Source organism: Mugil cephalus, chromosome 1, assembly GCF_022458985.1.
Source record: "Mugil cephalus isolate CIBA_MC_2020 chromosome 1, CIBA_Mcephalus_1.1, whole genome shotgun sequence".
NCBI lineage: Eukaryota > Metazoa > Chordata > Actinopteri > Mugiliformes > Mugilidae > Mugil > Mugil cephalus.
In genome coordinates, this window is record NC_061770.1 from 8,170,610 (window position 1) to 8,185,966 (window position 15,357).

The 15,357-nt window shown below is 42.6% G+C and overlaps 2 protein-coding genes across 2 annotated transcripts; one reads left to right on the forward strand and one right to left on the reverse strand.

Moving 5' to 3' along the window:
- The first annotated feature begins 167 nt into the window (after positions 1-167).
- nr4a1 (nuclear receptor subfamily 4, group A, member 1) lies at positions 168-5,888 on the forward strand. Its single transcript, XM_047607823.1, has 7 exons — positions 168-459; positions 1,606-2,407; positions 2,523-2,652; positions 2,734-2,897; positions 3,011-3,213; positions 3,667-3,845; positions 4,306-5,888. Exons 2-7 carry the CDS (start codon positions 1,616-1,618, stop codon positions 4,560-4,562), a joined length of 1,725 nt encoding a protein of 574 aa, XP_047463779.1. The 5' UTR covers positions 168-459; positions 1,606-1,615; the 3' UTR covers positions 4,563-5,888.
- A 5,528-nt stretch (positions 5,889-11,416) lies between these two features.
- zgc:56699 (uncharacterized protein LOC405758 homolog) lies at positions 11,417-15,193 on the reverse strand. The gene is made up of 7 exons (XM_047595480.1): positions 15,042-15,193; positions 14,303-14,407; positions 14,081-14,187; positions 13,286-13,412; positions 13,118-13,201; positions 12,928-12,985; positions 11,417-12,837 (listed from the first exon to the last, which is right to left on the reverse strand). Exons 2-7 carry the CDS (start codon positions 14,385-14,387, stop codon positions 12,762-12,764), a joined length of 537 nt encoding a protein of 178 aa, XP_047451436.1. The 5' UTR covers positions 14,388-14,407; positions 15,042-15,193; the 3' UTR covers positions 11,417-12,761.
- Positions 15,194-15,357: the final 164 nt, after the last annotated feature.

Sequence of the window (15,357 nt, forward strand, 5' to 3'; positions counted from 1 at the left end):
TTTTCCATTTCATCAGTTAAAGTTTCCACAATGCAACCGAAAAGACACTTGAAGTGAGATGTATCGTTTAATGAAGGCTCTGCAGAGTGTGTCTGGCAGCAGAGAATAAGTCTTTATTCGTGTTTGCTAAGTTTTATTTCTGTGTGTCCGCGCGTGTGTGTGTGCAGAGGGAGGACAACGCTGCGGTTCTTCACTGAACGCACGTCAACGGAATCCCGTAGTGCGTCATTCGGCGTTAGTCTCTCGTCCTGATTGGTCTCGGGCTGGAAATCTCCCGCCCACCGCGTAACCTTGTATGGAAACCTTCTCTGACGTAATGGGTACCGCGGAGCCAAGGATATAAAAGTGTGGCCGCGAGCAGAGCGGAGGCATTGCTCTTCAGCAGAGAGACACGGAGGATGACGGATGGTCGTTTGTGGACTTAAGACAGTTAAAAACACTTTTAGAAGGGCCAAACAGGTAAGAAACATTAATGATCTTAAACAAGCTACACTGCACTTCAACGCGGAAACTGTTAATCTTCAACCATTATGGCTGCAGCGAGTGATACATCATTATAATTTGATTGATTTATTTTGGAGGAGGAAGAAGTTAAATTTGCAAGATTGCAGTACATTATATTGAGCATTTATACACGCCTAAAGAAAGCTAATCTTGTTGGATAAAGTTGTATGTAAAGTATGTTAACTTGGATGTTTTCACGCAGCAGTATGAAACATTAGATCGTGTTGGCACTCTGCTTTAAAGTCAGCCCAAGTGCATAGGCGTGATAGGGTAAGATGTCTGCAGCTATAAAGAGCAGATAGCTTTCTAGGTTTTCCCATTAACTGAAGGATGCTAATCCTCCTCAAGACGGCGTTACAGCCCCAGAGACTAGGGGTCCCTTAATTTTTTTAATTTTGGTTGAATTTGCTCTACAGATATTTAGTTAAATGCATACACAGTTACTTGCCAGAACATTACTGGTTAAATGTATTAACTCAAAAATATCAGTTCAGTTTACGTTGAAACCGAGTCTGAAAGGTGGTTATTCAACAGTATGATTATTTTGGAGCAGGTGGTTTGTGGTGATGTGAAATAAGGCTGAATTTTAGGACAGATGTGTTTCTCTTGGTTGGCCCAGCCCACTGACTACAATGGGGCTGTCAGAGCGAGAGGAACATGTGTCAGTGTCGGTTCAGTACTGCTTCAAACCACAGCCTCCAAAATGAAAACACAGTTGAATCGACGGCCCAATTAGCTGCTTAAAAAAATCATTCATATGCTGAATAAGATAACCATAACCACTGGAAGGTGAGATTTAGTGCAGTAGCGTTGTATTAGATTGCATCTGTTTTGCATCAGTTTTCACCTAATAAAGTGGAGGAGTGTACTCATACTCATGTCATATTAAGGCTTTAAAGGAATCCATGCATTTTCTATTCTTGTCTCATGACTGTCGTTTTAAGAAAACATTTCATCTGAAACCGAGTCAATATATGTTCATCAGTGTCTCTAACTGCCAGAGATTTGTTTTTTTAATCATCTCATAGCAGGTTAAATGGCCACAGGCCATAGGTTAGCTAAAGTTATATCTGACTGACGTTGTTATGATGTGTTGTCCAGTCTTGCAGCCATGACTTGCATACACCCCCAGCACGGGTCCCAGCCCTCCTGTGAGAACAGCCTTGGCAGCTTGGAAATTCAGAGTACAGACTTTATCTCCAGGCTGGCTGTGGACATGAGCAGCCCACGGGACCACCTCTCTGCTCCATCCCTACCTAGCATCGGCTCCCTGGTGGGCACTCAAGCCGGAGAGTTCGATGCGTACTCATGCCAGTTTACTACAGCCCCTGCCCACACCGCTCCCTCATCGGGCCAGGAGATGCCTTTCAAGCTGGATGAACTCCAGGTGTACGGCTGTTACCCCGGGCCGTTTATGTTGAGTTATCCGGATGAGTCTGTGTCGCCCAGCGGCTCAGATTATTTCAGCAGCCCGGCGTCAGCCTCCTCTCCTTCAACCCCCGGGTTCCAGACTCAGCATGCGTCCACCTGGGATTCAGCGTTCGGGCCATACTCACCCAGTCCGGGGTACTGGGCGGCCGAGGAGACTTCAGCACCGCACGCGGCGTCTTTCTTCACATTTGGCTCAGGGTCTGCGGAGGACATGTCCCATTTGGGTCACCCGCGCTCACGAGAGCAGGACCCTTATACTTTGAGTCATCCTCACCCATCTGCACTCACCTTCCCCACCATGAGCATGGAGCAGGCGTGCGGCCTGGACGGCGCTGACCAGATGGATGGAAGCTTATCACCTAAGTTAAAAAGTCCGAGTGGAAATGACGGCTGCTGTGCAGTGTGCGGGGACAACGCCTCCTGTCAGCACTACGGGGTTCGCACCTGTGAGGGATGCAAAGGGTTTTTCAAGGTGAGAAAATCTGACCTGTCAATCCGGTCTTTATTATTCATAGTATTATGTAACCAAATATATTGTATAAGCTTGTCTGTCGGTCAAGTTTTGAGTAATGCTTTTCATTTTATAGCGTACAGTACAAAAGAATTCCAAGTACGTCTGCCTTGCCAACAAGGACTGCCCCGTGGACAAGAGGAGGCGGAACCGATGCCAGTTCTGTCGTTTCCAGAAGTGCCTCGCTGTGGGCATGGTCAGAGAAGGTGAGTTAGCTTGTAACACAGAAAACTATGGGGACGGTGTCACTGAACTTCAAGTAACGATTGGCGTCACCATTTTTCCAGTTGTGAGGACGGACAGCCTGAAGGGGCGAAGAGGCCGCCTGCCTTCCAAGCCGAAAGTGGTTCAGGACGTGACGAGCACTGTGTCTCCGGTGAGCATGATCGCTTCACTTGTGAGGGCTCACATTGACTCAAACCCCGGCGTTGGTACTCTGGATTATTCAAAGGTAAGATAAAAAAACGCAACATCTTCACCTTTAAGATCTTTGGGAATGATTTGATGGTAAAGAAAACACGAGGCACCAGTTTTAACTTGACGTCTGCCTGTCTGTGATTACAGTATGTTGAGACAGAAGTCGCCCCGAGCCAGAAGGAGGAGGCTGGTGACATAAAACAGTTTTATGACTTGCTCACAGCCTCCATGGAGGTCATTGGGAAGTGGGCGAAGGGCATCCCAGGTTTCTCTGAGTTCTGCCCCGAGGATCAGGAACTGCTGGTGGAATCGGCATTTGTTGAACTCTTCATTCTGCGGCTTGCATATCGGTGAGTGCAGCTTCATCTACAGCATAGGTCTTCAACAGGGGGGTTCGTGAGGTACTGCGGGGGGGTCGCAAAATCTTTGGTTGATTAGACATTTTTTATATATATATTTTAATTTCCCCACACAAATTTAAATTTCTTTAAATACACATTAACATTAAGCCAACATACTTTAGTAAAGGGATAAATGGATGTATGTACAGTTATATATTGCTTTATATCTGTATGCTTATGTTTCTGAATACCTGTGAAATATTTGAATAGCTTAATAATAAATGCAAAAATTATGATAATGAGCAAAGTAGCACTAGGCCAAGTTTAATATGGAACACTAGGCAGGGAGTGTCTACTTTATCTGACCCCTGATCACAGTCTTTACAGTGGATATAGTGTTGTTTTGTTTTGTTTTTTTCCACAACCTTGAGACATTTGACAAAACAATCTTTTCTTTTAAAGGTCCAACCCTGAAACCAACAAGCTCATCTTCTGTAATGGAGCTGTACTCCACAAAACGCAGTGTGTCCGAGGCTTCGGGGACTGGATCGACTCCATCTTGGAGTTTTCTCAGAGCCTCAGTCGCATGAAGCTCGACGTTTCCTCCTTCTCCTGCCTCACAGCGCTCGTCATAATCACCGGTAAGAGCTTCATTCGCGTTGATTGGCTCCATGCAACTGGGACAACGGTGCGTGCGGGTTCCGCTGAAGCGGACCATAAGCAGCAGTTACGCAACACAAGACGGACACAACAGGTGTCTCCGAAAATGTAACACAGCGTCGTATATCACGGCGCACCTAAACATAACCACAATGGAAGGTTTACATTTAAAGCCAAGGAATTGTTCCAGGCGAGCAGCATTCACACAGCCTGCATGTCCTCATTAGCAGTGTACTAGGCCTATAAATGTAGTTTTCTTTTCTTTTTCTTTTTCTTTTTATTAAAATCTAATGAGAAAGAAACGACGAGAAGAAATGACTTTAAAAAAAAAGCTACAAACCAATTAACATTAATAAAGGTAACAATATCTTTGCAGACTGTGAAATAATGTGTGATGAAATAACACACGAAGCTCATCATGTCTCTTATTTTCCTCCGCAGACCGACATGGCCTTAAGGAGCCAAAACGTGTGGAGGACTTGCAGAACCAGCTCATCACCTGCCTCAAAGATCACGTCTCTGGCTGCGGCTCAGAGTCCTTGCGGCCCAACTACTTGTCCAGACTTCTTGGGAAGCTGCCTGAGCTCAGGACTCTGTGTACTCAAGGCCTCCAGCGCATTTTTTACCTTAAATTAGAAGACCTTGTTCCTCCGCCGCCGATTGTGGAAAAAATCTTCATGGATACGCTTCCGTTTTAAGCGTGAGACTGAGGGTCTGTGACGTGAGCTTGTGAGTTAATTTCAGAGCCAGAGACAACAGACTGAACGGCTCACACCGCAGGTAGCAAACTGCAAGAATCTAAGAAGAGTTAAATTCCTTAGGGATTATGCACAATCAGAAGAAACTGTTGCTTCGAAATTATGAAGTGAACGAGTAGACAGCGCGTGTGCGGAGCGATCACAAATACGCTCTTCCTAGTTTGTTTCTCCAGGAAACTGTGTACTCTCCCCATGGAATCAGAAAGGCCAGCTAATGGACCAAAATCTGGCTGTTTACATACAACAAGGTGCCACGAATGGAAACATTTTAATGGAGGGAAAAGGACTGCACTTTCCAAACGGTTACAGCGTGAATGCAAATAATATCCGCACCGTCATTTCAGTGAGCATTAGGAATTATTGTGATATCTTTAGCTAAAGTATTAAAAAAAGTTATGTGTCTGTTACTTCAGTTTCTTCAGTGTGCTCAAAGTTATTTTATAGAACCACTTTGTAACTCAAGCAGACTTTCCAGCCAAAGCACAACCCACTCAAAGCTCTGGGGTGATTTTTATTAAATGCCACCATGAATATTTGGTGATGATAAAGTAGGTTAAACCTACAGAGTTATTCAGTAGTATCATTCATGTATCATGAATCGACATTGAGCAGCTAACATACTGTGTATTGTCCAGTACAGTCTTACACACTGGTGTTATTTGTAAATGACTTTATTTTTTTTTTTGTATTTATTTTCTTTTGTCTGCATTTGTCCTCAAAGTTCAGCACCGCGGGGTGTCAACATTATATGAGATTGATGCAGTTATATTCTTGCACCTGAATATTTTATTGTAAGGACAGAGAAGACGTGGTGGAGTGTAGAATCCTGTGCTTTACAAGTCACCTCGCTCAGTACTGGGGTGGTCCAAGGGTTTCTGTGCAGATCTCTGGAGAGGTGGCAGAGTTCAGTCCACCATCAACAGGTCCCAGGGGCAGGTCAGGGGACCTGGCCCAAGAAAACCACCACACCAGTACGAGCCCAAGCCAGAGCAGGCCAGGAATGCCACCACCCCCCACCCCCAACCCCGCAATCCAGCAATCCAGCAACACCTCCGCAGATGGGCACCGGTCAAGCGGCATGGTGCTGGTCCTACACCCCTGATGCACCTGGGCCAGGGAGACAGTGGGGGGGAAATGACTTTAAAAATCTGTTGAGAACCTGCTGGTGTTATGTTGCCACATTAACTGTGTTTTGTGCCTGTTATTTTTACATATTAAGAAGTTTTATTTTACTGCAGCTAAACATGAAATAAAATGTGGAAATGATTTGAAAAGCTTCCTTCATCTTTACCCCCCCAAAAAAAGAAGATCTGTGTGCATCTAATTGTGGGTTTAACACCAATTTAACTTGTCATATCATATGATGTTGCTAGTGTACAGTTTGTTCTTCCATTGTTGGACAGTGCTGAGTATCCTGCTGTGCCAGCAGTCTGCAAACCTGAGTCAAGTTCAGCTCATTCTCTTGGCAACAGATCAGAACATACTGCTGAAAAATGTACCCCCACTGGCCTCCCTCCCAGTTATGTGCTGATCTCTTTTTAGAAACCAGTGGAATTCCCAGTCCAGTCTCGGATGACCCAGACTACTTCATCATTGTATAGTGCCACACTCTCACATGCATGCATGTGTGTGACAACACATGAAAGCACACCTCATGTTGCTTGAAGTAAATGTTATGGAAATAGAGCCACAGTGCAGGGCAATAAAGGGCTATTTGTGGGATATATGTGTCACATGGGTGCGCCTGTTAATGGCACATTGAGATTGGTGATTCATTCTAATCGTCCACAATAGGAAAACTCAGCAGGAATACACAGGCCCATCACTTCCCGCCAAAAACTGAGCTAATCTAAATGATGAGAGATGAACGGCAGACACCTAGCCCATCTGGATATGGACGCCTGTTTGACCTGATGATGGTGCTGGATGAACATCAGAAGACTACCAATCTGTTACTGGGCAAAATTGCACCAAAGTCAGTAAGACTGATCCTCTGGAGACCATGACAGGCCTTATCATTTTTGAGATGATTCAGTTTGCACCAAAGTGGTGCACAGATGTTGCCATTTTTACAAATATAAATCAAATTACACAAAACCGAATTTCAGATACAGTTTATCACAGTGTGTACATAGATAGTTATACACCGATCAGCCACCAAATTAACACCACTGACACAAGAATAACACAACTACTAACACCACTAATAACATCCTGTTACCAGACACCACAAAGCTCCCCGAGAAGGCCCATGTCCATCCTGTGATAATAATCTCTGAGTCACAACTGGACAAGGGAGACCTGCACAGTACTTACAAGGTGGTCATAATGTTATGCCTCATCAGTGATGTTCGGTGGTTGCATTGTGATGATGAGCAACATCAGAGTGCTAACGGTAGCTAGGGAGAGCAGCTCCAGAATGAAAATGATTGTGGTGGTGGTGGTGGAGCATAAAGTCTGACGGAGGTGGAAACACCCTGGAGGCCGAGGGTGCAGACGGAGGAGGCTTCACACGGAGGAAAAGTAGTGACGCTGAAATTTAGAGTGAAGTCATTTTGACTGTACGGGAAAGAGGAAGTGACGAAGAGAGCAAACGTTTGCAAAACGCTTTGACAGATCTCACTTCTCAAACCTTTGCCTAGGCTTCATTAAAATCTCTTCACACCTGAGTCACAATGATATTCTAATAATCTTATTTAAGTGGTTTAGATCAAGTTATGTGTTTGATTATATTCCAGACGTTACAAGCTAATTTTGTAGTATAAACTACTAACAATATTAAATAAAGTTTACAGAGGTAATTTATCATCATGTGACCACTACAGAGCAAACACAGTATTCAGTGTATTTGTATACATATTATATAAAAATTACAAGTTTGCTCATCTTTATTTATCTTCACACATTTATTTCTGTCCACTACCCTTACCAGTTACTACACCTGATCATAACAAGTCACAATGAGTGCTCATCCATCTTCAGTTGTAGGCATGTTGTAACATACACGGCATTGAGCTACATGACATTAATATGCACCAGTGTCGCTAAGGGGAACTTTTATAGATTTATTACACTTGGTCACATAACTGGAAATATAGCGTTAAATTATCTGAGGTAGCAACCAGCTGGTCTCATCTTCTCTTGAGTTACTGTATCAGAAGGTTGTCGTAACTTAATATACAAGTTGGACGACTATGTAAATGCAGGACTTATGCAACAAGAGCAACTGGATAAAGTCAGTGTCACTCTGATTACAGAACATATCTGTGTGATGGCACACGATGATCTAAACATCATGCCTCGGGCGAAGCTGGTGAAAGTGAGAGCCGCGTGCTTCGTTTCAAATGCCGGTGATAATAGAGGATCACAAGCTTCAGACAGAGTTACAGGATTAGAGGCAAGCTCAAGAGCCCAAAGTGTCCAGCGCACATTGTGCACTGGACACTTTGGGCTCCATGTGGCATTCTCGTTTTCTCACAGAGAAAACGAGAATGCCACATGGACTCAAGACAAGTTGTGTGAACAAGTTGTTTCTATAATGATACCAGCAGAGAGGGTTTAGTTTCAGAGATGCGTCTGAAACTTGTTCAGAGAGATCACCCAGAGATGGGCAGGGTGAGGAGTTCAATAGTTGCCACCTGTACAATCTAGGGTGAAATACAGTACCACACCAAGTCGGTCAGGGCTTCGATGTGTAGAGCGATACCGTAGACTTGGAGAAAGTGTAAGTGTAAATAGTAGGCCCCTCACTGTTTGTCTTGATGACAGCTTTGCTTGCCAATTGCAACATCTTAACTAGCTTCATGAAGTGGTCCGTCTGGACTCGTGTTAACAGAGGAGCCTTATTAAAATTCAGCTGCTGAAACATCTAGCACTCTTAAGGCTTATGAGACACTCTCACTGTGTTGTGACAATAGAGTATGGAATACACCAAATAATAAGAACTGTAGCAATCCATATAATGGTAAGAAACAACTAATTAAGAGCAAACAGCAGTCATTTATGACTCTAAAACTTAAAAGTGTGACAGCTGTACAACTTCAAAAGCCATAAAACCTTCTATAAAGTCACAAAAGTCACAAAAACTATCAAAGATTTTTGCTTCAGCTATAGGACTCATAATCTAAGGTCACAGGTTTGGATCCCCCCACATCCATGGCCATGACAAAGCAGAGACAACACTGGAATCAATTAAGGAAATGGAAATAAAATGAAATTAAAATGCTTCAGGAGAGAAAGACAGAAAAGAAAGACCTCTGCTGCAGAGGAGTTCATCAGAGCCTTGGAAATCACCAGTTGTTTATCAGAGTCTCTTTCGAAGCTGGCAGGGGTCAAGCAACGGCCACATCTAAATATCAACTGCAGGAAGAGACTGAGTGAGTCGGAGCTTCAGTGTGGAACTGAACCGCTGCAAGGAAACCACAACTGAGGAAGACCAGGAAGAAGAGCAGAGGTGACTGAGACAAGCTACAGACCAGTGGAAAGCCGGAATTTTTCCCCTCGAATCCTAATTTCTGATTTTTCTTGCTTTCATGAGACCAGAGATGGTGAGCGGATGACAGGTTTGGTTTCCATTGTGGAGCTCCCAGGAAGGGCTGTGACGGGCAGCGTCACGTTCATAGTGATACTGTGATTTATATTTTCTATATAAATAACCTCTCCGGGGTTAATGCGAGGATTATTCCATTTATTCGAAATAAACTGCACTTTACAATCGACAAACCTAAAGCAAGGTGAGATTTAGGACGACTTGAAAGACCTAGAAAGACAGAACAGGAGTCTATTACCGTGCAGGCTGCTAGGGGGCTGGATCCATCTCAGCTGACATTTGGCAAGAGGGGGATACACCCTGGACAGGTCAGCAAGTCATCCACACAGGGAGTAAAAAAAAACTCATACTCACATGTACAACTACCAATTTAGAATCACCAGTTAATCAAACCAAAGTATGTGGACTGAAGCACCCAAGAAAATCCACAAAACTTTCCGGGCCGGTTACATAAATCCACACAGCCACACCGTAAGAAATAGCCAAAGGATTGGGAAAATGGAAAACATTACTCTTTCTACTGACAGGATATACTGTGGTTATTTTTTATTTGCCACAGTAGACATACAACACTTATTGTCCATTAAACGGGCTGTAACAGGATGCAACAAGACTATTTGGTTTAATTTTATTTAAATTTTTATTTAAAGTGTCAGTTTCTGGCTGTCTGAGATGTAAACATGGCAGGGGGGGAGATCTATGAAGTCAAGCTCTGGTGCAAGCAACGACAAAACTGTGTTAGAGGAGCACGTCTTGGACGAAGATCATGAAAACTATGCATGTGGAGGCCCAGTCAACAACTTGTTGTTGCTGTTGTTCATGTTTTATTGAGTTGTTCCTAAACCATTTTTGTGTGTGTGTCTGTGTCTGGCTGCATCCTGCCTGAGATGGCTGCTGCCATCGAGGAGTGTTGTTGCTGTGGGGTGGGGGTATCTGGTCTGGTCTAGGTGGGTGCTGCATGTCTCCACATGACTGCCAGGTCCAAAGATTTCCCAGCAGAACACTGAATTGTCACAACATGACACGGGCTGGACTAGGAGCCTAAAATTAAACAAAGAACAATGATTTACAAGGAGCACAGGACACTAAGCGTCTGAAGGTAAACTTTCCTGTGTCACTTGGTCTGACTTGCGTTTTAAATTTGGGATTTGTGAAATCTAAGACCGATCGGTGACATGTTCAAAATAAACACGTGTTTCACGTCAACCCTTTAACACCATGTATTGAGAGTGACACATATACTGTATATCAAAGAGGAAGTATCTCAATCAAAGATACCAGCGTCCCATATAGACCACAAGTCCTGCACGTACACATGTCTGAGGAGTCATATCTCATCCTTACAGATGGTGACAGGGCGGCACAGAGCCCCTCTGAACACTTCCAATAATAGCCACAACTAAAATAGACAGTCATCACATGAAATCAATAATGCCACTTAGATATGACAGAGTGCCCTGGCATGCCGCCCTCACACTGGGATTATCCTGACACTTGTCGCTCCGAGCTCAGTCCTACAGAGCAGCTTTCGCCCGGAGAGTCTCCTAAACACAAAGCATCTTGAAAAAGGCTCGTATTAAAAAAAGTCTGGAACTCAAGGGAAGTGCTTGAATCAGAATGTGACAACCCAAGCAGAGGAGCTGGTTTCCAAAGGACTGGGAGGTACACAGATACAGTGATTGTGTCAGTGCTGCAGGATGCTTCTCAAGAAGAAAGTTGGAGAGTATCGCCACCTAGTGGTCCATCAATGACACATTCAATATGTTTGAATTTGGCTGCTTCCTCATCTGGAAACAGGATCCTGAAAACGGACTCACGTACAGTTAACGTGGGCTTCACAACAAATTCATTGAATCACTAAAGAACTGTCTATTCTTGTATATATTTTGTGTTAATATGCAGGTCGTTTTATCTGAACTTTCCCTCTTCAAATGTTTTTCTCTGTTCTTCTTATTCACAGTTGTTAATTATCTTATTTCATTTTTGTTCTCCAGCTTTTATCTGCAGAGCATTTCCTATATTTTTGGACATTGAGTATTCCATTCATAAATATCATTCAAAGTCACAGACTACTTTTAACACAGACTGACAGTTTCTACAATAAATAAGAAAACGCAGCATGTTGCTTTAAGCAGCGTGAGTAAAAGATCCATGATCCAGCACGTTTCACCACCAAAGAATTCATCACTTTTGTTTCTGTGTTTACGTATCACACAGGAACTCAATAACTAGGAAAACTAACAACTTCACCTCCAAGTATGTTTATTCTCATAAACAAGGATACAATTTAACATGCATCATGGTTTGAAAATGGCGTGAAAAAGACAAAACATGTTAAAGAAGCATAACTCTTACATTAATACACAACAACTTCAGCCGTCTCAGCAAGTCTTAACAGATTACATATGACGTCTTCTGCTCCTCCTCGTTATTATGGCAATAGATTGTACAAGTGTAGTTTAAACTAACAGCTCATTTAATTCATTTATCACCATCTCGGTCACTGAAACTCATGCACGACACCAACTATGTAAAACTAAGCATAGCATCACATCGTCTCAATTGCCACGTCACTGTCTTGCCTTCGAGTTCAGGTACAGGACCATCTCAACAAGTTGAGCTGCTGAGGAACCACGTCCATGTAATGCTGTACCTCAGGTATCTTTGTTATACCTGGGTGTGGATGTAAAAAGCTGGTACCTTTAATTTGGATGCAGCCCTGTGCTGTAACTATGTTTCCCTGCTTGTTATTTTGCTTGGTGGCGACATGAAGTTGAGTTAATTCCCCCCCAAAAGATACCATTTCTCAACACAACTGAAAAGACTCAATGGTGCGAGAGAACATTTCAGTGGAAATCCATTTGTTTCAAGTACCATTTATAGTCACTTATTGCCAAGGAAATGTCTTTTCAAGGTGAGAAACAGATCAAGACTTGAAACACTGATTAAAAACAAGCAGTGTCTACATGATATCAGGTCTTTAATACAGTGACAGGAACTATTACGATCTTGACTGATTACAGCTGTAAATCAGAACCCACACCGATGAATCAGCATTAACCAATCTTAACATATTGTAAATCTTTAATTCTCTAAAAGAAAGAAATTAGTCCACCCCATTTTCCCTGCTTGTGAAAATATCTGTACATTTACTTGAACCCAAACACATGACTTTTATTTGTAATGAAGGACATTTATGCAACTGCTTTCTCATTTTGATCCTAATTTACAGCCAAACTGCTGCTACTTTAAAGCAGAGCAAACTACAGCATGTGACAAGCTTGATTTATTTAAAACACTTTCAGATCAAAACACCTTTACTACGAAAAAAAAAAAAACAACATGATGCCATCTGCACACAGGATGCAAGACAACAGAAGACAAAAATAAAAATACTTCACTGAACTGTACATTTCTTAGAAGGCCAATGTCACATCTTAATACGGCTCTCAGCAATTTCGGTTACTTGTGAAAATTAAAATCAAAGTGGCAAAAAAATTTTAAGAACAAATTTAAAATCAAACATGCAGTCATGCATTTATATACAAAACAATGCCTTCCTTCTTTCTGGATCTGCAGCCAGCAGATAACTACTCGTAAGACCACGGCAGAGTATTGGGTGCTCGAAAACCTGGGCTGAGATTGTTGGTAGGCTTCGTCTCTGCCCTGCAAAGACACAGGAAAAAGTTGTGAGTACTGTTGAAAGCCGAAGAGAACAGACACAAATGAGGGCTGAGGCAGACTGACGGAGCTTACCTTTGATTCAAAATTGTGTTTACACCCCACACAAATGGAGCAACATCATTATCGGCTTCTGCAAGACAAACAGTTGTGTCACCTTAACAGACACTGCATCAAACCTCTACAGCTCGCTAAACAACAAGTCACATCTGTTGAATCGGCGCAAAAAAGTAAAAACACACATGCTTGTGGTTATTCATCATACCTTTGTCCCAGTCCTCTGTCGTGTGGGGGTTTACCCAGGTACTGACCGGGACATGCCAATTACAATGTCCATTAGTGCTCCCAGCTGCAAAGAGACAATACCACCACTCAGAACGCTAAACTCTTGATTGTGCAGGTGGATAAAAGACGATGCTAACGATATTCTCACCATCTTCAGTGTCCACAGATACTCGGTCCTCACAAGTCTCGGTGTGGTATGCCAGCTCATGCTTGGGGATCAGGTGGCGAGCGTTGAAAGGGCAGGTTTTTAGCTCACTGGCCAGTTTAGGATGATTCTATGTCAGATAAGATCAAAAGAAACATAAATATTTCTAACTGTCCCAGACAATAAAAACTATTGAAAACAGACGTTGATCACAATAATGAACAGAGTGTTTTTACTTAACGACCCTTTCTTTAACTACTGGAACAAGAATAAATGAAATAGTGGAAAGTTAAATAGAGATTTGTCTCTGACCCTTGTGCTACTTCTACTGCTCCATTTTCCTCATAACTTTACCACGCTGTCAAAACCACTTCATTTTCCATTTTGTTACTACTCTTGTCCAATAATCCCTTTGCCTGTGCTGTCCAATAAGTCCCAAGAGATGTTATTTCTTTTTAAATTTGTTGCAATTCTATCACACTGCCTTTTCAACTTTCAACAGTCGTGCAGCCCTCCTCTTCGCATCCCATCTCCACCTCATCCTGCTGGATCAAGAGGTTTCAACTGAAGTATTTATCAGCTCCTCCACCACCAGAGTCTAGACTACATCCACTTTGGACTCTGGTTCTCACCAAAGCATTTCTTCTCACATTAAAATGTTCTCTCCTTATTGAACTTCATATTTAGAAGATATCGTTTCTAAAGTAATAGTTGTAAATCAAGATATTAGTGTCATTATCTACTCTGATGCGTGACATGGGTTGTTTTCAAAGGTCTAAAAATAAATGCCCAACCCACCTTCCTGCATTTTATGAGGTGGTACGGAAAGCGACAGGCCCGGATTTGATGATTTTTGTCAAAGGGACACTGCAGGAGTTTGTCTGGGTCACAGGCGTCCTTTTCATCTTAAAAAGTCAGAAAACACCAAATGCAAACATTTACAAGTTATTATTATTTTTTTTAAAAATTTGAAAAATTCTACGATGTTCAACATGACTTTAAGAAGAAATTCAGTTTTACCGCTTTCGTCCACCCGCTGTGACCTCTCTGTGGTGGCTTTGCTGCACGGGCCGCTTGTTGTCCCAAATCTGATGGTGGAGGCCATGTTTACTGAAGACAGCCCAACTGGGTTAGCAAGGAGGAACATGTTCAGGTTAGCATGGAATATCAACTGGACTCAAAAATGAGATGACGACCAGATTAAAACTGGCAGAGAGCTATTAGATTCGTGTTCAGATTTTGCGCATCGTTTAAATGGTGCGTAGCCTTAACAACTAACCAATCAGATTCTGTGCCACACTTTTATATTTATTGTGCAAAAACACACGAGAAGCCTTCTGTTTAGCAGCAGTTATAACACGATGCTTAGAAATAATGACTTTATAATGCGTCTTTTTATTTTTGTGGTCATAGTTTAAGTTCTGGTTTTCACTCTGTCCTGGAGGCCAAGTGCGTTATATCAGGATAAACTTCGGACAAATAGTCAAGAACACTTGGCTGAATAAAGCTACAGTCGTCAGAGTGTTGCGTTAGGCTTCAGACAATCACAGAGAAAAAAAACATTAAACTAAAACGACCCTGCAAAAAGTTGGCTCGCTGCCAGGTTTATCTAGCCAAATTTGCAAGACGCCTAGCTAGACAAAGAAAAAGTGCTATCCGCCACATTTATCTGCAAGATAAAATAACTTAAACCAGTTTAACATTTTAAGCAAGTCCACAGCAAACGCATCACGTTAGTGCGAAAATAACTTTTATTCACCTTTGTCTCTTGTCTGCAACAATCCTCGTGACGTCGTGACCACCAAAAGTTTTCCAGCTCGCGCTTCCGGTCACGGGCTTTAAATTAACAGAGAGCGTAAAAAAAACAGACACCATGACGCCTCCTTTGAAGTGATGCCAAAGCGAGCAGAGCTCCCCCTGGTGTCTGGCTAGTGTCCATTTTCTGATAAGTTCCGTTTTAGTAGTTGGTTATCGCCTACTGTGTATAATCCAACATTTTTTTTTGTAATTTGCGGAGGTGGAACATAGCGCAGTATTAATCAAATGATTCAAACGCAAACTTGAGTAAATCTGGT